The 23,555-nt window shown below is 47.6% G+C and overlaps 1 protein-coding gene and 2 long non-coding RNA genes across 11 annotated transcripts in view; 1 reads left to right on the plus strand and 2 right to left on the minus strand.

Moving 5' to 3' along the window:
• The window catches only part of IKZF4 (IKAROS family zinc finger 4), a 31,880-nt gene that overhangs the window by 2,388 nt on the left and 5,937 nt on the right, over positions 1 to 23,555 (plus strand). Inside the window, exons 2-9 of one of the 9 annotated variants that reach the window (XM_008003592.3) lie at positions 1,893 to 1,970; positions 9,284 to 9,335; positions 10,488 to 10,585; positions 12,657 to 12,806; positions 14,898 to 14,991; positions 16,285 to 16,389; positions 17,998 to 18,258; positions 18,980 to 19,147. In XM_008003592.3, coding sequence (XP_008001783.1) covers positions 12,720 to 12,806; positions 14,898 to 14,991; positions 16,285 to 16,389; positions 17,998 to 18,258; positions 18,980 to 19,147 — 715 coding nt within the window. In that variant the 5' untranslated portion in view covers positions 1,893 to 1,970; positions 9,284 to 9,335; positions 10,488 to 10,585; positions 12,657 to 12,719. The other 8 variants (XM_008003593.3, XM_037996964.2, XM_008003602.3 and 5 more) reach the window with 8 other exon arrangements.
• LOC140712773 (uncharacterized) lies at positions 554 to 16,322 on the minus strand. Its single transcript, XR_012094517.1, has 3 exons — positions 16,260 to 16,322; positions 2,015 to 2,154; positions 554 to 733 (listed from the first exon to the last, which is right to left on the minus strand). It is a non-coding gene; the product is annotated as an uncharacterized lncRNA (long non-coding RNA).
• On the minus strand, positions 10,700 to 12,090 carry LOC140712772 (uncharacterized). The gene is made up of 3 exons (XR_012094516.1): positions 11,887 to 12,090; positions 11,221 to 11,475; positions 10,700 to 11,126 (listed from the first exon to the last, which is right to left on the minus strand). It is a non-coding gene; the product is annotated as an uncharacterized lncRNA (long non-coding RNA).

Genomic DNA, 23,555 nt, shown 5'->3' on the forward strand with positions numbered 1-23,555 from the left:
TCAGATGAGTAGCTCCTGAGATAAAAATAAAATCTTAAAAGAAGAAAATAGCTTTACCATTGGGAAGCAAGAGAAGTTTCACTGGAGCTTCTGGGGTGGGCTTCAGGATGGTGAGAGCTGCCCTCATTTTGGCAGCTTCAGAATTATACCTTGCCCTAGTCAATAGAAGTTCATGTCTCAAACACAAAATATAATGTCTTTGTTGCCCACTGAGTGCAGTTAGTTAGTTGAATTGTAGCTTTTGGGCAATCCCCTTCCTCTGAGTAGGTTAAGGGTAAGGCATATTTCAGGACTTGGCTCAGAAATAAGTCCTGACTTTTTCCCAGTGAAAATGCAACTGAAAGTCTCTTTATATCCTCTTAGTTTGAAATCTGCAGCTTGAACTTCCCAGCATGGGAGAAACTTATCCCACCTTTCACCCTACCCCACACACACAGCAGTATCCACAAAGGAATTATTTTTTTCCCCAACTGGCCACCTCTCTCTGTCCCTACACACACACACACACACACACACACACACACACACACACCCCAAAGAAAAAGAAAGATAGGTATTTCTAGCTTCATTTTACTCTGTAGGAACAAATAAGAGTGTGGGACCCTGTGAGTGTGGACAATACCACAGGCAGAGGGACTCCCTTTCTTTATTGGTCTGTTGACTCTACTGAAGAAAGCTTTGAATTCCAGGCTTTGATTTGCTTCCTCTTCTTAAAAGAGTTATGAACTCTGTTCTGGAAACAGAGAGATAGGTTCAAAGTTTATCAGACAAAAGCATCTAAGAAAGGGTAGTGCTGATATGAATGCTGATATGAATGACCTGGTCCAGCTGGGGGTAGGATCCACATTGTAGGCTCTGATGCAATACATATGCTGGGGTAGTCCTCGAGCTAAGAGGCCGTTTCTACTTTAAAGAGACTTAATGACCATCTAGTTTGAGGTTTTCCTCAGGTCCATTATCTCTGAAAAGAGACATAGGAGGAAGAGGATTATTTATCCTCCCATTCATAAGCCTGTGTTTCCTGTTCAAGGATTTAGGTCACCAAGACACAGACCCAAAAACTATTCATTTAATAACCCAAGAAAGAAGGCAAGCAGGGTGGCCCAAATCTTCCAACTGGGGCAAGATTTAATAAAGTGTTCCAGTAGAAAGAACCCTCTAATGGTAACTTGGGCTCTACATGTCCTACTTCTGTTGTTAACCAGATGGGTGACTCTGGGCTTAGTTTCTTCTGTTAAAAACCAGGAAATTGTAGGTCATCTCTCAACTCCATTTCAGCTCCAGGATTCCTCAGGTCCTGGAGTACCCCTTCCCTAGACCCTCCACATGAAGAAGAGAGGCTTACCAAATTGGATTGTCAGAGCAAAACTATTAGCAGTGGAGCCTGAAAACATCTTTCTGGCCCAGACAACAGTGAGCTTTTTTGATCAGCATGTATTAGGGACTTTTGGCTACAATTGCAATCGAAGGCAATTGTTCCTGTCTCTTCTACATTTTTTTGCTACTGTACCCTAGTCAGAATAGTTCATTGAGACTTCCCTGTAATTTCAAACTTCACTTGAGAGCACTAACCCTGTTTTGGGCATCTTTGGCTTTAAAACTGATTATTATAAAACTCAAATTGAATTTCCCTGCTCTACTTTCTCCACCCCTGCCCAAACATACCACTGAACAGCAGTGACTTTGTGACGACTTTCTATCAACAGAGAGCTATACTTCGGGGTATGCCCAAAAACCCCAAAAAGTATCATCTCCTGTGTATCATATCTAGTGATTTAAAGTGTTTAGTTTGGCCCTTTTCCTTCGTTCCTTATGTCCTGAAATGAGACATGGGAGGGATAGGATTGTTTCTTCTCCCACTCATAAACCTTAGCCTTCTCTCTCTTCTGCAGTCTACATGGGGAGGACAGAGAAGCGCAAAGAACAAGAGAAAAGATGCATCCATCTGAGATCTAAAAGGAGACAATGAGGTGATATTTTCCCCCTGCCCAGGTGTTGTGTTTTCAGCTCTTACCCCTTTTTATTTTAGAGACTGGCCATTCCTAGGATGACCTGGGAATTCATCCCCTCTGCACTGCTCCCCAAGTACTTGGATAATGAAGCTGAGCTGTCTTCAACTGTATTATATGTAGACAGAAGGTCACCATCTACAGCCTGGTGAAAAATGAGTCAGATCTTTCCACTGTAAAGACAAACACATGAGCTGAGCTAAGATTGGTGGGTTTCCTTCAGAGAACACTAGGTTGACCCTAAAGATTATTTCAGAGCTGCAAATTGCTTGATGTCTAGATCTTTTTCCTGGAAAGGGGCTTGCAGACAATGGCTAATTCCATACCTTTCCCTGGCCCCTTTGCCTCTTCTTCCTCCTCAATTATGCAAAGCTTTTGATAGATAGCAGAGCCAGCTATGTGATTCCAACATGTTTTTGCTCAGATTTCATTCAGTTCAGGAAGGCACAGATAGTAGAGGATGATGCTGTGGGTTTGCTCTACTTGTAGCACCTGAATGGCTCACACCCAAGGCACATGGGAAGTTCTGTCTTTTTAATAACCACTGGTCTCCACCTCAGAACCCAGGTACTAAGGGAAAATGGAGAAAAATTTTCTACTTCTGCCTGTTAGAGTTTGGGAATAATAACACAAACATGGTATGGATCCTTGCCATTCTCTCTACCTTCACCGTCTTTCCCAACAATATTCTGCTCATGACCTTTTACCCCCTAGGCCACAATAAGCATGTGTTAAATGACTTTTTTTTTTTTTTTTTTTGAGATGGAGTTTCACTCTTGTTGCCCAGTCTGGAGTGCAATGGCCTGATCTCGGCTGGCTGCAACCTCTACCTCCAGGGTTCAAGTGATTCTCCTGCCTCAGCCTCCCGAGTAGCTGGGATTATAGGCATGCACCACCACCCCCAGCTAATTTTGTATTCTTGGTAGAGACGAGGTTTCTTCATGTCGGTCACGCTGGTCTCAAACTCCCTACCACAGGTGATCCGCCCGCCTTGGCCTCCCAAAGTGCTGGGATTACTGGCGTGAGCCACCACACCCGGCCTAAATGACTTTTTTTTTTTTTTTTTTTGAGATGGAGTCTCACACTTTCACCTAGGCTAGAGTGCAGTGGTGCAATCTCCGCTCACTGCAAGCTCCGCCTCCCGGGTTCACACCATTCTCCTGCCTCCCAAGTAGCTGGGATTACAGGCGCCCACCACCACGCCCAGCTGATTTTTTTGTATGTTTAGTAGAGACGGGGTTTCACTGTGTTAGCCAGGATGGTCTTCATCTCTTGACTTCGTGATCCGCCCACCTCGGCCTCCCAAAGTGCTAGGATTACAGGCGTGAGCCACCGCACCTGGCCTAAATGACACTTTTTTTTAAGGTCTCACTATGTTGACCAGGCTGGCCTACAACTCCTAGACTCAAGCAGTCCTCTTGCCTTGGCCTCCCAAAGTGCTGGGATTACAGGTATGGACCACCATGCCTGGCCTAAATTCCAGTTTTGAAGTGTTACTGGATTAAACAGGATTCTTTAGAGTATTTGAAGAGTTTTAATCACTTGTGATGTCCATCTTATTTCAGGCTTTTGGAGCCACCACATAGAGAAAACCTCACTTTCTCACATTTTTATCACCAATACTTAGAGCAGTGAGAATGTTTCTGGGGAAAAGGGGGTGGTAGCTGATACCTGATCTCCTCTTGGAAATCAGACTCTGGATTCGTCCTCCTGCTGCCTGTCAGGGAGCCTAGTGGGAAATCTTCTGTCTAGAAAGGATGCCCATTCCTGTTCAAATGTGTTATCATGTTGGTGGGAGAAAGCCAGGGCCATGGAGGACTCTTGTTTATGCCAAGTGGATTCAAACAAATGGGGAAGAGCTAGGCACAGTGGCACATGCACCTGTAGTCCCAACTACTCATGAGGCTGAGGAAGGATTGCTTGAGGCCAGGAGTTTGAGGCTGTAGTGTGCTGTGATTGTGCCCGTGGACAGCCACTGCACTCCAGCCCAGACAACATAGTGAGATCCCATCTCTAGTAAATACAATAAAAAAGAACAGGGAAGAAAATTTGTGTCTCCAGAGGTTACAATGACCAGCGTTTCCTCCCTCCTCACAGAGATATTCCTTTTGAATTGGAACACTGATTGTTTCTAGTTGCTTTGTATTCAGCTCAGAGCTCAATTTACAGTACATATGTGTCTACCCCCCCATCACTGAGTGACAGTTATGTTGCTTTATTTATTTATTTATTTTGTGACAGAGTCTGACTCTGTCACCCAGGCTGGAGTGCAATGGCGTGATCTCGGCTCACTCCAACCTCTGTCTCCAGGGTTCAAACAATTCTTATGCCTCAGCCTCCCAAGCAGCTGGGACTACAGGCGCGTACCACCAAGCCCAGCTAATTTTTGTAGTTTTATTAAAGACGGGGTTTCACCACGTTGGCCAGGCTGATCTTGAACTCCTGACCTCAAGTGATCCGCCTGCCTCAGCCTCCCAAAGTGCCGGGATTACAGGTGTGAGCCACCGCCCCCGGCCGACAGTTGCTTTAAAGCCAATCTCCTTCCAAGATCTTTGATCTAAAACTGTCTCATGTAACTAACTTCCCTCTCCTTATACCTCCTCCTCTTGCAATGTGTCTCCAATTGGCACTGCCTAATTTGACCCAGTTCCTCTAAGGAGATACTAAGATCCGCCTGGCTGGTTAGGCAGGGGAGGAGGTGCTTTGAGGGGTAGAGAGTAGGAAGGCTGGGCGGGATGTGTGCAGGGAGACTTGAGCAAAGAGTAAAGTGCATCTACTGATTTGCTCCTGGTTTGCACAGAAAACCAGGACTGAGAACAGCAGAGTTTCAATCCAATACCCTCTCACTTCCAGGGTTACCAACTTGGTATTAAAACCAGCGCGGTGGCTCACGCCTGTAATCCCAACGCTTTGGGAGGCTGAGGAGGGCAGATCACCTGAGGTCAGGGGTTCGAGACCGGCCTGGCCAACCTGGCAAAACCCCATCTCTACTAAAAATACAAAAATTCGCTGGGCGTGTTGGCGCACACCTGTAATCCCAGCTACTCAGGAGGCTGAGGCAGGAGAATCACTTCAACCCGGGATGCAGAGGTTGCAGTGAGCCGAGATCATGCCAATGCACTCCAGCCTGAGTGACAGATCGAGACTCCGTCTCAAAAAGAAAAAGAAAAAAAGAAACAAAAACCTAGCTGGAGGCAGCTAAGTACTGATTTTGCCCAAGATGTGTCACAGAGCACATGTTAAGAGCAATTAAGCAGGAAAACTCAGCTTACTGTTAGAAAGAAAGTCCAACTCAGAAAACAACTCCTTCAGACCCTTCTGGAAATTGTTTTGGGGCCATTTGGGCAGAAGTCCAAGAATGAGATACACTTCCTGAGCCAGTGCTAGCTGAATGCTGTGCTTCACCTGTTCTGCCCACCTAGTGCTTGTCTAGCCCTTCATTCATGGAGGCATTAGGCATACTGCATGCACACGCATACACACACACAAAAAAAAAATACGAGCATATTTCTTCCTGTAGAGCCAGCTCGACTTGTTCTTCCTTTTAAAGTAACAGACCCCACTCCCACAGGGATCACACCAAAGGAAAAGATGCCTTACCTGATGTTAGAACCAGGGAAAAGAATTAGCCAAGTGTGGTGGTCCATGCCAGTAGTCCCAACTACTCAGAAGGCTGAGGCAGGAGAATTACTTGAACCTGAGAGCCAAACTCATGCCACTGCACTCCAGCCTGGGCAACACAGTGAGACTCCATCTCAAAAACAAAACAAAAACAGGGAAAAGCAAGAAAACCCATGAAAGCCTTGAGTAGCCTGGCTTTTGAAAGATTTAATAGAAGGAGGACACCTCAGAGAGGCAGGCAACTTGTGTTCTTGTTCTTGTTCTATTCTCACCATGAACCCTGGGACAAGTAACTTCACTGCTCTCAGCCTCAGTTTCTCTCAGTTTCTCTAAGCAGAAAACAGGAAAATCCTGCTCACTCTTGCCTCTCCTGCATGGGGAGGTGTGTGAGGGAAGTTTCAAGTGGCACTTTGGGGTTTTTTTGTTTTGTTTTGTTTCGTTTTGTTTTGTTTGAGACAATGTCTTGCTCTTGTCGCCCAGGCTGGAGTGCAATGGCACAATCTCAGCTCACTGCAACCCCCGTCTCCCAGGTTCAAGCAATTCTCCTGCCTCAGCCTCCCGAGTAGCTGGGATTACAAGTGCACCCCACCACGCCCGGCTAATTTTTGTATTTTAGTAGAGATGGGGTTTTGCCATGTTGGCCAGGCTGGTCTCGAACTCCTGACCTCATGATCCGCCCACCTCAGCCTCCCAAAGTGCTGGAATTACAGGTGTGAGCCCCCACGCCCAGCTTCAAGTGGCACTTTGAACTTTGCATTCTTTTTTTGGGGGGGGAATGGAGTCTCCCTTTGTTGCCCAGGCTGGAGTGCAGTGGCGTGATCTCTGCTCACTGCAACCTACACCTCCCCGGTTCAAGCAATTCTGCCTCAGCCTCCCGAGTAGCTGGGATTATAGGTGTGCACCAACACACCCAGCTAATTTTTTTATATTTTTAGTAGAGATGGGGTTTCACCATGATGGCCAGGCTGGTCTGGAACTCCTGACCTGAGGTGATCCACCCACCTCGCCCTCTCAAAGAGCTGGGATTACAGGCATGGGCTGCCACGCCCAGCCCAAGCTTTCCATTCATTTTGAAAAGCCCCAAAGGGCAATTATGAATCTAATGATTTGGAAACGAAAGGGGCCCTCAATACCAGACTGCCCTCCTTTATCTTTTGATCTCTATCTCAAGTTGCATGGCTAGTTCCAGAAAGTATGAGTTCCCTAACAACTGTGGACTTGGGCTCTTCTAATCATTGTTCCTAAGGGACCCTTCAAGGAACCACTTATTATTGTGGCTTGTTCTAGTGGTCTGGTCCCAAAGTTCAGTCCATCCCAGGAAGGATGTCAAGAAAAGAGGGTTAATAAACTTAGATAATTTTTTTCTCTATGCCCTGGCTTCCTAGGGAAATAGGGTTGATACTAGGAATCTCTCTGACAAAATTTAAGAGAGAATTGCTTTGTGAAGTGAAGGTAAGCCCATGTTTCAGGTTTTCTCATGAGCCTTTAAAAGGAGTCTCTCAACTCCAGACAAGAACTGGGTGGGGGGCAGGAAAACAGATACTTTCCTCTGTGTGCCTTCCTGCACCCCCTCACCCCGACCCTCACCTCTCTCAATATACCATTACAAGCAAACCAAATTTTTATCCGTCTGCCTCAGTGAGATCCTTCAAAAAGACCAAGAATCCCCACAGCAACTCAGACTGTTCCCTTGCCCCATTCTTGCTTCTGCCTCTGCCTCAGGGCGTTTAGTTTTCATCAGATGAGTGGGGGATGCAATTTTAATTTATTTATTTTATTTTATTTTATTTTGTTTTTTGTGACCGGGTCTCACTCTGTCGCCCAGACTGGAGTACAGTGGCAGGATCTCGGTACACCACAACCTCCACCTCCTAGGCTCAAGTGATTCTCCTGCCTCAGCCTCCCAAGTACCTGGGATTACAGACTCACACCATCGCCCAGCTAATTTTGTTTTGATTTGTTTTTTTAAGAGACGGAGTTTCACTCTTGTTGCCCAGGCTGGAGTGCAATGGTGTGATCTCGGGTCACTGCAACCTCCGCCTCCCGGGTTCAAGTGATTCTCCTGCCTCAGCCTCCCGAGTAGCTGGGATTACAGGCATGTGCCACCACGCCTGGCTAATTTTTTTTGTATTTTTAGTAGAGATGGGATTTCTCCATGTTGGTCAGGCTGGTCTCAAACTTCTGACCTGAGGTGATCTGCCCACCTCAGCCTCCCAAAGTGCTGGGATTACAGGTGTGAGCCACCAGGCTGGCCGCAATTTTGGATGTATGTAAATTTCCACCAGATAGATTTTTTTTCTCTCCTCCCACAGGCTCCTAAAGAGATAATTCATTGCAACAAATTATCACTTTTAAGTGTTCTCAGTTACTAATTGTTTAATACTCTACTGCCAATTACTGCTTGCCTTCCCTCAAATAGACTTTAACCTTCATTTTAAATTCAGACTCCCCCCCCTTTTTTTAAATAAGCATAGCAGAGTAATTGATGAGAGGGTGGGGATAACCATTTACAGGTTTAATTTGTTTATCACACCTTCAGTAGAGGACTTATCACTGAACCCTGAGTGGGCTGCTCTTCTCCACCTTCTACTTTTCCTGTCACCATCCCTCACACAACATACTCCCAGACAGAATCCCTTGAATGACTGAACCCAGCTTCTTATTACTACCCCATCTTTAACTGAGGTATAGAGCCTCTGAGGGGCTGTTTCTTTGCCTCCTCAGGGCTGAGGTGTAACCTCCACCTACATACACCTACATACATGGTCTAATTTCTTTTTTTTTTTTTTTTTTTGAGACGGAGTCTTGCTCTGTAGCCCGGGCTGGACTGCAGTGGCCCGATCTCAGCTCACTGCAAGCTCCGCCTCCCAGGTTTACGCCATTCTCCTGCCTCAGCCTCCAGAGTAGCTGGGACTACAGGCGCCCGCCACCTCGCCCAGCTAGTTTTTTGTATTTTTAGTAGAGACGGGGTTTCACCGTGTTAGCCAGGATGGTCTCGATCTCCTGACCTCGTGATCCGCCCGTCTCGGCCTCCCAAAGTGCTGGGATTACAGGCTTGAGCCACCGCGCCCGGCCACATGGTCTAATTTCAAAATCAAGGACCACTCTGGATTAAGATAGTGTCTCAACCTCAGAGGCTGGGGAGGCCTGCAGAAGTTGTAAATTGGAGGAAATAGTGGGGTTTGTAAATCAGGGTACATTGTCTTTCATCAGGACAAAGTGTAAGGTTTTTCTTGGAGACAGGATCTCACTTGGTTACCCAGGCTGGAGTGTAGTGGTAAAATCACAGCTCACTGCAGCCTCAACCTCCAGGCTCAAGTGATCCTCTCACCTCAACCTCCTGAATATCTGGGACTACAGGCACATGCCACGATGCATAATTTATTTTTATATTTTGTAGAGATAGGATCTCCCTGTATTGCCCAGGCTGGTCTCAAACCCCTGGGCTCAAGTGATCCTCCCACCTTCTTCCCAAAGCACTAGGATTACAGGCATTGAGCCACAGTGCCTGGCTAAGGTTTTTCTTCTTTAGGATAGTATCAGACCATGCTTAAGTGCTCCTTTAGGTTTCTTGCTAACTCAAGAATGTTAAAGAGAAGCCTCCTCCCTTCCCAGAGCTATCTTCTAATAGCAGCTATTTTCTCTTTCAACAGAATCTCTTTAAAATGGACATAGAAGACTGCAATGGCCGCTCCTATATGTCTGGTAGGCCTTCTGTATGTTCTGTTTGTTAGGGGCTGGAAGCAGACGCTCTCCTGTAGAGCAGAGCAGAAAGCCTTCAGCCTAGGCACATAGCCTGTAAATATCCTAGTCACACAGCTAACTCTCATGCTTGGTGGCCCTTGGTAGTGTGCAATTATTTTGGTGATCTTACATTCCCTAAATAGTAATTCTCTTTTCCAGACTTCTTGGGGGATGGAGGAAGGGAATAGGAGGGAAATATGAGCGGACATCATTAGAAGAATAATTTGAAGCAAATAGATGGAAAGAAGACGTGGTTCCTTCTCCTTTGCTCTGAAGTCACCAGCCAAACATGAAATCCTGTTCTATCCAGATAGAGTGGCACAAGGTTTCAAACCTCAAAGGCCTGAGAGGGCCAGGTGGTCGTGTGAATGAGTGAAGTAAAGTTAGGATAATAAGCAGAAAAGAACGGTGGGGGCTGTCATGAAGTAGAGAACATATGTCCCACTTAAAAGGACAGCAACTTTCAGTGTCCACTAGAACTTGTCATGCAGGAATGTGTATCTAGTGTGGCCAAAACTTCTAAATGTTTAGGAGAAATCAGAAATCCAAATTTTTATATGAAATGTCTCCATTTTAAAATAATGACTCAAGGCTGGGCACGGTGGCTCACGCCTGTCATCCCAGCACTTTGGGAGACAGGCAGATCACCTGAGGTCAGGAGTTCAAGATCAGCCTGGGCAACATGGTGAAACCCCATCTCTACTAAAAATACAAAAACTAGGCCAGGCACAGTGTCTCACACTTGTAATCCCAGCACTTTGGGAAGCCGAGGTGGGCAGATCACAGGGTCAAGAGATCGGGACCATCCTGGCCAACATGGTGAAACCCTCTCTCTACTAAAAATACAAAAATTAGCTGGGCATGGTGGCGCATGCCTGTAGTCCCAGCTACTCAGAAGGCTGAGGCAGGAGAACCCGGGAGGCAGAGGTTGCCGTGAGCCAAGATCATGCCACTGCACTCCAGCCTGGCGACAGAGTGAGACTCCATCTCAAAAAAAAAAAAAAAAAAAAAGAAAGAATAGAAACCAAAACTCGGTTTTGATGTGATGAGTATCCCTATCAGAAACCAAGCATCATTGTGGAAATGACCTATAGCTTATTTTTTACTCTAAAGTAGGACCAATGAAGGAATTATTGGCATGCACTAAAGGAGATAGCAAGATGGGTCAGACACACATATGAGAGTCATTGGCAACACCCGGGTAATGTAAGGTAAGATGTTGACTCTGGCCCCTTTCTTGTTTAAGGAGGGAAGGAGTTGGAATGGGTAAAGGCATTCAATACCTGCCGCATGCTTGACAGAATGACAGGGATCAGGCAGACTCATTTAATTGGAAGAGACTTTATTAGAACAAAAGTCATGGCGCTTGTGAGGAGCGAGCCAGTCCTCCTACCTCCTGCTCAGTTAAGCCTATTCAGAAAACCACTACTGAGCAACAAGTACACTTGGGACCCTGCTTTAGTGCTGGGGAACACTCAGATGGATAAAATCCAGTCCCTGCCATAAAGCAGGCAAATGAGAAACTACAAATCCTGTGGAGCTCTTTTCAAACCTGTTTATGGAGAATACTGGATACTCATGGAAAACTGAGGTGATTTGCTTCACCGTGCTATGAAACCAAGTTTTCCCTGCTTTCAGCAGATTGGCATTTCCTAGATAAGAAGTGGCCTCTGCACAGGATGGTTTCTGAATGGAAGTGGAGGCCAGGAACTCCTCCTGTGTACTTTGAGAATTCTAGATGTCAGCAGCTACCTTAGAAAGGGAAAGGGGAAAGTCAAAGTAGGGCTACCATTAGCTCTGAAAAGTACCCCTCTTAGGACTGGGCAAAGCTGTGCTCATCACTGACCCATCTCTCCTGGAAGAGTCATATGGAAGCAGAGGGAAAGGCTGCAGCACGCAGCCCTCCTGAAGCACACTGCGAACCTCCACAGGCCCCCACAGTTCTTCTGTTCCACACCAGGTGACTTTCCCTCATCAGGCCACTTGATGAAAAGGGTATCTCTCCTGTTCTTCCAAGAGATTTGAATTCCTCACAGAACGTGATTTAGAAAATCCATCTTTTCTCCCCTTTTCTCTTTTTAAAGCTGCAGATCATTCCCTTCTGGGGCAGGGAAAAGGGGGAGATAAGCAGGACTCTATTAATTTACGGCACAGATAACCACCCCCTCCATTTTCCTATCTTTCAAGGGAAACAGAGTTGCTCAAACCCAGCTCATGCCATTAATTGACTGAGCAGTGCTTGCCCCGTTTCCTAAGACTGTTAAATGTTTAAGAGAACTTTGGTAGAAAGGGATTCAGGGGTAGGCAACCCAAAGTTTCACAGCCCCTCCCACCCCCAAATTCTTGGAATCAGAAAATGTAGTCTTCCAAAGTAGGTCAGTTTGTCAGTGAGCAGCTCCTCTGAAAGGGAAGGGAGCAGAGGCCTTGTCCTGATAGAGGGCGGATTCATCCAGGGCTTTCGGCTGCTGGGGCCCCAGGGGCACAGGAGGGAGGGGAAGTGGGGAGACCATACCAGCCTTTTTGCCTGGGATCTGAAAGGTCTCAGGGCCACGGAGCAACACTAGCCTGACACCAGACTGCTGGGCCCTCTCGCCGCTGGAAAGGAGGAGGCTGTCAGTCCCCAGATCTAGAGAGCAACCTTCCTCCTGGAGGAGGAGGGAAAGAGTTTGGTGGGGGAGGGGCTTTCTGCCGATCTGAGAGCCTTGAAGCTGTCCGTGTCCTGGGCCCCATGACCTCTGGGGCCTTGGCTTCCCCAGCTGGCAGAGGATTGGGCCTTCCCTGGGGCCCCCCCTTTCTCCCTCCCACCCGCAGGCCCATCCATCTCTCTCTCTCTCTCTCTCTCTCTCTCTCTCTCTCTCTCTCTCTCTCTCTCTCGCGCACACACTCTTGCCTCTCTCAGGCATTTGTTGTGCAGTTCCTCTTTGTCTGCTGGGCACGAGGGGCAACGGCATCTGCCTTTCCCTCCCTGTGCACACACCCACCACCCACCCCCTGCACTGTCTTGGAAAAGGGATGCTGTAGCCTAGCATCTCCCCCACCATATACACATATACATTCTCTCCAGCCCCCTCCCCAAGCACATCCAAGCGTGCTCTCCCCTCTCCCTCTCTCCCTCTCTCTCTCCCTCTCTCTCTCTCTCACACACACACACACACACACACACACACACTCAACACACATACACCCTGGGCTGAGCTGCTCTTGCTGGCTACAGCCGTGGGCCTCTGCTCACCGTGCCGCTGCTGCTGCCTGCGAAATGACGGCGGTTCCCCTCACTTCCAGGAATCCACGCTTCCTGGAAGGTGAGTGGCTGGGCTCACCCCTGCCTGCCACTGAGACGCAGACATGCATACACCACCCGCACTCCCTCGCCGTTTCCAAGGCGGCGGCCGCGTTCGCACCCCAGGGTCTCACCGGCAAGGGAAGGATAATGTAAGTTCAGGCAGAAGGCGGCTAGTGGAGGGAGGAAGGGGGGTGCTGGGGCTAGGGAGCCAATTCAGTAACTACTCCCAAGCCTGAGGAGATGGAGAGGATGGGGGCTGTGTGTATGTGTGTGTGTGTGCGCGCGTGTGTGTATGTGTGTAGCGGGGGAGGGGGCGTTCCTCCTTATACTTGCGGAGGATGGGAAAGGGTGTTTGGTGTTGCTAAGCAAAGACGGCGACTTGGACAGTGGGAGCCTGTGGTGACATCTTGATTAGGCCTTGGGGATAGAGGTAGAGCTGCCTGGGGTGAAATACCGAGACAGGCCTGGGTGGGAAGGGGTAGTGGAGAAAATCAAGGTAAGGAAGAGGAGCCTTGGCAAGCAGATGCCTCAGCCTGGAACAGAGATCTGAGGGGCCTCAGCCTCCTCCCCACAAAAGAGCTGAGGATGGGCGTCTTTCTTTGCTCTTTTACCCACTATTCCCTCCTAGCAGGCTAGGATCCTGCCACCCTGGAGCCCATGGTCAAGAAAGGGAAAGCAGTTATGATGAGGTCCCTTGCAGAGAAGTGTGGAGGTTCTCCAAGCTCATGGCTATTCCCTAGATGTAGCCACTATGTAAAGGTCTCAAGGAAAGGCAGCAGGAGTGGAGGGCTGACCTCCTTTAACATGTGAAACACCTTTAGCTTGTGGCCTGTTTCCCAGTTCCTTTCTCTCCCTCCTACTTTTCAGCCTTTACCTACCTCCCAGTTCCTCTGATGTGAACCTCATGATTTGGCTTTGCCCTCTGGGGGTTCAGCCAATCTATGATGACTTTGAGCAAGAACATTTCTCAGAGACCTAAGAGCAGCCTTAATTCTTGGCTTTGACAGTCTGGGATTTCTTGGGAGTCCCAGACTTTTGAAATTCCCATACTGGGGTTTCTGGGGCTGAGAGAGGAACTGCTAAACTTCCTAAATCTTACTCTGGTCCCCTTCACCCAAGCTAGAATTCAAAATCCTTGGTGTCCATGAAAGCCTTTCTGACTCCTGAAACAGATTCATTACACATATATATTAGCCCCATGAAAGTAGACTTGAGCCTGATTTTCCCCTTACCTTAATCTTTTTATTTTATTTATTTATTTATTTTTGAGACGGAGTCTCGCTCTGTCGCCCGGGTTGGAGTGCAGTGGCGCGATCTCGGCTCACTGCAAGCTCTGCATCCCGGGTTCCCGCCATTCTCCTGCCTCAGCCTCCCGAGTAGCTGGGACTACGGGCGCCCGCCACCTCGCCCGGCTAATTTTTTTGTATTTTTTTAGTAGAGACGGGGTTTCACCATGTTAGCCAGGATGGTCTCGATCTCCTGAACTCGTGATCCACCCGTCTCGGCCTCCCAAAGTGCTGGGATTACAGGCTTGAGCCACCGCGCCTGGCCCCTTACCTTAATCTTAGGGAGGGCAATAGCATCAAAGAGCCTCTTGAATTACTGGTATGACTCCTGCTCCTCTTCCTGCTTCTGGGCCTTAATTGGGAAAGCCACAAAGGATACTTTCCCCTCAGTGTTTCTAAGTGTACCTTTAAATATATTTTCCTCCATATAGCAAGTCCCTGGCCTCAAGAGGCAGCCTCAGCCGAATAAGCTGGGACCAGCGATGGATTTCCAACAAGTTCACTCATCCTTTTAGGGTCAAGGCCTCAAAACCAAGTGCCCTGTTCTTCCCTGATTAGTAACATCAAGTGATTTAGGGCACGTCAGCACTAATAAAGGGAATAAGAAGATACCCTTTTCAGCCCTTCTAACCCTAGTAAACCCTACACTTGGTTGAAAGGACATATTTAAAACTGGCTCTGAGTCTACAAATCTCAACCCACAATCCTGAGATGCTCACTTCATGATATGTGTGTGGTTCCAATTTTAGGCAACATTTTCAGGTAACCATGGCTCACCTAAAGATCCCCAGCTGGGAAAACTCCGCTTCAAGCCATAAGGCTTTTTCTATAGATAGTGAACAAATTTCCTCAGGCTTTGATGGGATAAATGGGGAAAATGGGACTTTAGGAGAGGATATGAATGAGAAATGGTCCCAAAGTCCTGAGTGGTTGTTTTCTTCCCACTGACCAAAGCTGGAGAGGGATCCCTCAGGAGGGTGTGTTCCGGATTTCTTGCCTCAGGCCCAAGACTCCAACCATTTTATAATGGAATCTTTATTTTGTGAAAGTAAGTATGTACATAGCTGGGCAATTGGGTAAAGTACTAATAGGTGGACTTCAGGGATGAATTTTAGGCTTCCTCTCTCTCTCTTGCACTCTCTCTTGCTCTTTCTCTCTCTCTCTCTTCCATATTTAGGCCTGTGTGCACACATCCATGCATGTTCATGTTAGCAGATAATGTAGAAGGCTACCAGTATGTTTATCCCAATAGGTATGTTCTCTTTATATGTATCTACATATGTGCTGTGTCTCTGTGTGTGTTTATCTACATGTATTTTTATTTCACCTATGTATTTGTGCAGAAGATTGCGGGGAGGAGGGATTTTTTTTAGAAAGACATTCATATCTTTCTTTAGGTATGTTATCTGATTTCAAAAAAATTATGAAAGCCTCAAAAAGCATTTTTACAAAGCAATTTATCAAAAAATTAAAACAAATATACTGAGAATAAATTGATCACTTAACAGTCAGTGGACATCAAATAGTAAACATGTGATTGGAATCAGATCAATAGGAGACTTTCTGGAGTAATCAAATTTTTGCTGAATTTAGAAAGTCTAAGGGGCCCAATTCTTCCCTACTAAGACGGTGACCCCCAATTGGCTGGGTAGGTGGTGGTGAAGGACATGGACACTTATTGTCTATGATCCCAGTTCCACACTAGCAGCTATGTAACCTTAGACAAGTAACATAACCTCTTTTGTACCTCAGTTGCCCCATCTGAAAAAATCATGATATTAGCACCTACTTCATATAGTTGTTGTGAAGATTAAATGAAATTATTCATTTCAAGTGCATAGAATAAAGCCTGGCACATAGTAAGTATTCAATTAATATCATTAGCTGCTATGATGATTACTAATATTATCATTAGATTCAGGGACAATTCCAGTTGCCTTTCCTGCAGATCCTGAACCTGGCTGGGGGCTCCGGAGAGGACCAGTAGGGAAGAATGTCTGTCCTGAACATCTGTCCCTTCTGCAGCCCCCATTTTTCTCTCCGCCCTGGCACGCCCAGCCCCAGCCCGGCTTCCTGTGGACGTCAGGCAGTGATGCTCTTCCCCTCAGGCCTAGATAAAGGTAGGGTAGGCAAGGCCCAGCCACTGAGCTCACGGAAGGCAGCACCAGGCATCCAGACTGGTGGGGGCGCAAGGTATGGTGCCCAGCATACAACACTGCCTTGTACATGGCTATGAAGGAAATATTTGTGAAATTTAACTGAATTTTTTTAAAAGATTAGGCAGTGGACAGTAGATAACTCCAGCTCCAGCTTTACCTGCCCTCTTGTTCTCTCCTCCAAGGTAGCGGGGACTCATCTCTGGAGAAGGAGTTCCTCGGGGCCCCAGTGGGGCCCTCGGTGAGCACCCCCAACAGCCAGCACTCTTCTCCCAGCCGCTCACTCAGCGGTAAGTGTAACCTCCTACCACCTCCTGGCAATAGGCACACCCTTTTGCGTTTGGCCTTCAGTTCACCTTCCACTGGCAACCATTTCCCCGTCGTCACCTCCTACTGGTCTCCTGCTTAGTCTGTAAGAGCGATAAGGAGACCAGTGTCTAGGGTTTTTCTGGCTTCTGAAAGGACAGTGAATAGTCACTGGCAGACTAGGGTGGAATTAAAAGAGGTATAGGTGGGATTAAGGTAAAGGTTTCAAAGAGAAATTATGGAATTAGAGAAGCAAGTAGATAGAAATGGTCATCAGGTGGAGTTAGATAGGAAATAGAGAGTAGAAGGACCTCCCCATCTCCCCACAGCCCATTCTCCTACCCAGACAGGGTCCCCATGACTGCTCCTCTCCAGCTGGCCCTAGATCTGTGACATTCTCTAAATGGTTGGAATAGCCAGGAATGTAGGTCGGAGCTAGAGCCAAAGCCTTCTCCTCAATGGTTCCTCCTTCCTTTATCCCTCCTGCCCTGCCTCAGAGTTTTATGGAGGTGGAGAGGGTAGAGGGGTTCAGTCTAATGGGGTGGGAGGGAACTGTAAGCACGTCTGTCTTCCAGTTTTGCTCTTTGGCCTGTTGTCCCCCTTCAGTCTTCCTAGGTCCGTTTTCCCGCCACTCTTAACTTGCTGGCTTCCTGCCCAGGGCCAAGCCAGACATCTTTCTTAATGACAAGAGAGTAGAAAAAAAAGCTCCCCTTAGTCACCTCGTCTCCTCAGTGACAGAAGACATCCTATGTACCCCCAACTTTTTACTTTTTGAGACAGAGTCTTGCTCTGTCGCCCAGGCTGGAGTGCAGTGGTGCGATCTCGGCTCACTGCAACCTCTGCCTCCCGAATTCAAGCAATTCTCCTGCCTCAGCCTCCAAAGTAGCTGGGATTACAGGCATACACAACCATGCCTGGCTAATTTTTGTATTTTTAATAAAGACAGTGTTTCACCATGTTGGCCAGGCTGCTCTCAAACTCCTGACCTCAAAAGAATCCACTGCCTCCGCCTCCCAAAGTGCTGGGATTACAGGCGTGAGCCACCACACCTGGCCCAACTTTTTTCTCATGAAGCCTATTTGCCTGGTGGGTGGGAGAAAAAGTTGTCTCAGGTTCCAGCAGGATTCTGATAGCAGCAGCAGGGATTCTAGGGTGTTAGTTCCATTTAAGGCTTGAATGTCTCAGGGCCTAAAGACACCCTCTTAAACTTTAAGAGTGCCATTCTGGGCCGGGCGCAGTGGCTCATACCTGTAATCCCAGCAGTTGGGAGGCCAAAGTGGGCAGATCACCTGAGGTCGGGAGTTTGAGACCATCCTGACCAACATGGAGAAACCCCATCTCTACTAAAAATACAAAATTAGCTGGGCATGGTGGCGCATGCCTGTAATCCCAGCTACTCGGGAGGGTGAGGCAGGAGAATCACTTGAATCCAGGAGGCAGAGGTTGCAGTGAGTCGAGATTGCGCCATTGCACTCCAGCCTGGACAACAAGAGCGAAACTCCATCTCAAAAAAAAAAAAAGAGTGCCATTCTGGCCTGGGAGCAGCTTCCCCCTTTGCCTCTCTCTATTCTAAACACCATCCCACCCCTCAGCCAACTCCATCAAGGTGGAGATGTACAGCGATGAGGAGTCGAGCAGACTGCTGGGGCCAGATGAGCGGCTCCTGGAAAAGGACGACAGTGTGATTGTGGAAGATTCATTGTCTGAGCCCTTGGGCTACTGTGATGGGAGTGGGCCAGAGCCTCACTCCCCTGGGGGCATCCGGCTGCCTAATGGCAAGCTCAAGTGTGACGTTTGCGGCATGGTCTGTATTGGACCCAACGTGCTCATGGTGCACAAGCGCAGCCACACTGGTAAGTAAGCCAGAGGGTCTCTGGGAGGAGCTCCCAGGGTGGGGTTGAGAGGCAGGGGCAGTGCTGGGACAACAGCAGGGATGGGGCTGGAGGAGGCCATGCAGGGAGTGGGTAGCCTCAGAAAGGGAAGGGTCTCACCCAGCACATTTTCTAGCTGACAAAATGAGGCAGGGTGGGGGTGGGTGCAGAATTTAGTTCCCCTCAATACCTGTAGTTTCCTGGCACTTTCCTCAACTGCTGTTATAAAGAAAAGCTGATATTTTTCTCAGTATATGAGGGAGGGGAAAGTGTAAACTCAAGAATGAGCCAGTGGTCCAATAGGGGTTAGACTCCTGGGTATTCTTTGGGCCCTCCCATCTAATAATAAAAAAAAAAAAAAAACGGAAAACAAAAGCCTTCTCTTCTCAGCTTCCTCAGGCCTTGGGCTCCTAGGGCAGAGTGGGCCCTGTGGGGCTGAGTTTTTGGTAACAGTCTTATGGCCTCGTGTTCCAGGCCCCTCTCCCTGACACACACTTCTAATCCACACCTTCCCCACAGTAAGACCCAAGGGATCCCCAAGGGATCTTGATAAAGCAGGGTTTGTGTGCATTGCACTTCTGCCAGTCAGCAATGTGTTTAGAGCACCTTCCCTTGGGCAAGGTAGGACAGAGGGTGGGGCGACAGGTTCAGCCTTCCAAGTTCCTCACATGCAGTCCTCTGGGATTTGTTCTTTCACTTGCAGGTGAAAGGCCCTTCCATTGCAACCAGTGTGGTGCCTCCTTCACCCAGAAGGGGAACCTGCTGCGCCACATCAAGCTGCATTCCGGGGAGAAGCCCTTTAAATGTCCCTTCTGCAACTATGCCTGCCGCCGGCGTGATGCACTCACTGGTCACCTCCGCACACACTCAGGTCAGTGAGTGTCCAGTGGGATGAGAGAATGAGGCTCCAACACACCCAGTATGTAGAGCTCAGTGACTTCTCTCGTATTTGGGGAGTTACGGTGTCTGTCATTGAGGAGGGAGAGTATTTACAGAGCAGATAGGGCCCCCTGCCTCTCTCACCCATCCTCTGGGCAGCAAGGCCTCATGGGAAATTTGGGAGACACCTTGATGGGGTATTTTACATCCACCATATTCTGTGACTTGCAGCAAAAGGAATAGGGGCAATGTTCTTGGCTGTTAACAGTCACCCTTCCCTGACTTTTGTTTGTTTTTTGTTTTTTCAAGACGGGGTCTCACGCTGTTGCCCAGGCTGGAGTGTAGTGGCGCAATTTTGGCTCACTGCAGACTTGATCTCCTGAGCTCAAGCCATCCTCCCACCTCAGCTTCCTGAGTAGGTGGGACCACACATGCCACCACACCCAGCTAATTTTTGTATTTTTTCGTAGAGACAGGATCTCCCTATGCTGCCCAGGCTTGTCTTGAACTCTTGATCTCAAGCAATCGGCCTGCCTCAGCCTCCCAAAGTACTGGGATTACAGGCATGGCGTAAGCCACTGTGCCTGGCCTTCCCTGACTTTTGTATTTTAGATTGTTGATGCCACAATCCATGCCCTATTACCCCCAACATCTAAGCCCCTAGGAGATCCCTCCTCTCACTCCCATCTGCCCCAGGCCCCACACCTGTTATCATCTTCACCCTCCTTCCTCCCACACCACCAGAGGTCTTGGGCAACCAGTCTATCCTCTCCTTTACTTCCTACTGGCTCCTGGAAATATCCATGGGACTCTCAAATAGCAAAAAAGGGAGCCTAGGACTTCCAAATAGGAAAAGAGTATCCTATTTCTATTCCCTATCCCAAGAGGTTGTCACCTTCCCAGAGGCAAGAGAAAGTCCAGAGGGTGCCTAGAGATCAGTGTTTGGAACAGTGCTGGGAAACTGGATTAACAAGGTTTTCTAGCCTAGTCAAGACTGTTTGAATCAATATCTGTCTGAATCAGCTGGACAGATAGCACTTTTTAGGCATTTTACTAAGCTTTAGGCTTTTGGCTTGGACTTGGGAAGAGGCCAGGAGCTGAGCTGGCAAGAAGGAGGGACCTCAAGATTGGGAAAAGGCAGGAAGAAAGGAAAGGGGAAAGAATTAGTAGGGTCTGTCCTTGGAAACTTTCCTGGCTATTTTTCTCTTTTCTTAAACTCTCCTGAGCCAGGATTTAAAGGGACAGAGCAATCATTTCACCACCTTCTACTTTCTCCATCCACTTACCTTGTTTCAGGTTCTCCCACCTTGTAATTGGGACCTCTTTATCTCTATGTCTGTGGAGAAACAGGGAGAAAGATCATCGTTGATTCATGCTTTATATCTACAGAGCATTTCACTTATGTTTCTTCATGTGACCCTCATAACAATTCCAAGGTAGATGTGATTATCCCCATTTTGTTGACAAGGGAAATGAAGCTGTTGGGGGGAAAATGAGTTGCGGGTCACATAGCTATTCTGCAGCCTAGCTGGAACCCCATCAAGCTCCGGTGCCAGAAATACGTACTCCTTTTCCTCATAAAAGGGGCTGCTCTTCCTGCTGGTTTGGAACAAGGATGGCTTGGCCCCTAGAATTCTTACCAACTATGCTGTGAGGTCAACTGGGTAGATTTTGGATTTTGATCTGTAGATTATTAACAGAAGCAGACACAGATATACTGTCAGGTACCATCTATGTGAAGTGCTTTCTGTTGCAACCCCTATTATAAGAAAAAAGAGACTGGATGCATGTTCTCACTCATGTGGGAGCTAAAAATGTCGATCCCATAGAAGTATGGAGTAGGCTGGGCGCAGTGGCTCACGTCTATAATCCCAGCACTCGGAGAAGCCAAGGCGGGTGGATCGCTTGAGCCCAGGAGTTTGAGACCAACCAGGGCAACGTAGTGAGACTCTGTCTCTATTACAAACAAAAAGTTAGCCAGGTGTGGTGGCACACACCTGTAGTCCCAGCTACTCAGGACGCTGAGACAGGGAGGATCACTTGAACCTGGGAGGTCAAGACTACAGTGACCTGTGATCATGTCATTGTACTCCAGCCTGGGTGACAGAGTGAGACCCCTTCTTGGGGGGGGGGGGGGGGAAGGCCAGGCACGGTGGCTCATGCCTGTAATCCCAGCACTTTGGGAGGCCGAGGCGGGTGGATCACCTGAGGTCAGGAGTTCGAGACCAGCCTGACCAACATGGAGAAACCCCGTTTCTACTAAAAATACAAAATTAGCCAGGCATGGTGGTGCATGCCTGTAATCATCGCTACTCGGGAGGCTGAGACAGGAAAATCACTTCAGCCCAGGAGGCAGAGGTTGTAGTGAGCCAAGATCGTGCCATTGCACTCCAGCCTGGGCAACAAGGGCAAAACTCCATCTCAAAAAAAAAAAAAAAAGTAGAGAGTAGAACAGTGGTTACCAGAGGCTGACTGAGAAGGGTTGGGAGTGGGTGGACAGGGAGAGGCTGGTTAATGGGTAGAAGATTACAGTTAGATAGGAGGAATAAGTTGTAGTGTTCTACACCATAGTAGAATGACTGTAGTTAACATTAATTTATTGTATATTTCAAAATAGCTAGAAGAGATGATTTTGAATGTTCCCAACACAAAGAAATGATAAATGTTTGCCGGGCACGGTGGCTCACGCCTGTAATCCCAGCACTTTGGGAGGCCAAGGCAGATGGATCATGAGGTCAGGAGATCGAGACCATCCTGGCTAACACGGTGAAAACCTGTCTCTACTGAAAATGTAAAAAATTAGCTGGGCATGGTGTCAGGCGCCTGTAGTCCCAGCTACTCGGGAGGCTGAGGCAGGAGAATGGCGTGAACCCAGGAGGTGGAGGTTGCAGTGAACCGAGATTGTGCCACTGCACTCCAGCCTGGGCGACAGAGTGAGACTCTGTCTCCAAGAAAAAGAAGAAAAAAAGATAAATGTTTGAGGTGACAGATATGCCAGTTACCCCAATTTGATCATTACACATCGTGTACATGTATGAAAATATCATATGTATCTCATAAGCATGTATAATTATTATGTATCAATTATCAATTAAAATTTGAAAAATAAGAAAGCAGTCGGAGGATCATTCCTCTCCCAGATGTTAAACCATTTCCCCAAGGGTCTTTGGGTGGACAGGGACCATGGTGTTCATTTCTTTTTTTTTTTTTTTTTGAGACAGAGTCTCTATCTATCGCCCAGGCTGGAGTGCAGTGGTGCGATCTCAACTCACTGCAACCTCCGCCTCCCGGGTTCATTCCATTCTCCTGCCGAGTAGCTGGGACTACAGGCACCTGCCATAATGCCCAGCTTAATTTTTTGTGTTTTTGGTAGAGACGGGGTTTCACCATGTTAGCCAGGATGGTCTCAATCTCCTGACCTCGTGATCCGCCCGCCTTGGCCTCCCAAAGTACTGGGATTCATGGTGTTCATTTCATCCCTAAAATACAAGGGTTTACAGAGCCTGAGTAAAATGAAGTAGGTTGATTTAGTCAAGGCCCAGTTTTGGCATGGCAGGGTTAGGGGTGAAGAGTAATTACCAACTTCCTAGAGATACCTTCTCCTGTCTCCCTGCTCAATAGCAGCAAGATACATCCAATATACAATACCTTGTTTCTCTCCTCTCACAAATATGTCTTAAGAGTTATCTTTAAATAAAGTACCACTCTGTTTCCCAATTTTTTTTTCTTCAGTAGAAACAAGATCTTTATAACCTGTTCTTTTATTATAAGCACACAAACAAAACAACCCAAATTTGGTGTTCTCTTTTTTTTTTCTCTTGTTTATTTTATTCTCTGTTCTTTTATTCATTTTCTCTTTTCAGAATTACTCCATCAGTGATGGGCTTTCTAGAGCTCTCTTGGTATCTCAGTGTAGAGAGACAGAAAGACAAAATAATCAGTAAACCAGGCTAGGGCTGGAGGTCAAAATACAAGTAAAGGTCAATGAAAACTGCCCCCTCCCCACATTGGCAGATCTAAGGGCTCTCATTTCTATCATGCCAGCCCACCAGTTTCCCCCAAACCAAAGCAGATAGTTCATAAAAAGCAAAAAATCCCCTTGTCTGATAAACAGCACTTACATCCGCCTGCCAAATGGAAAGGTTAAACCACAGTCTGGGCCCCAGTCTCTGAGATCCTGCAGTGGGGCCTGCCTGCCTGCTAGGGATGATCCCCTACAAAGTCCCTGGGTCCTCACTGCTTTTGAGCAGCAATTTGGCCATGTTGAACAAGCCCACCACCAGTCTGAAGCCACATGCTCTAGGATTCCCTTGCTCCCATAACTGCACATTATCCCTCATCATCAAATATGGTTCATCTGTTCATGGTTGCAGCTGAAGTTGGGGAATGAAAGACAAGCA

Source organism: Chlorocebus sabaeus, chromosome 11 (genome assembly GCF_047675955.1).
Source record: "Chlorocebus sabaeus isolate Y175 chromosome 11, mChlSab1.0.hap1, whole genome shotgun sequence".
Taxonomy (NCBI): Eukaryota; Metazoa; Chordata; class Mammalia; order Primates; family Cercopithecidae; genus Chlorocebus; species Chlorocebus sabaeus.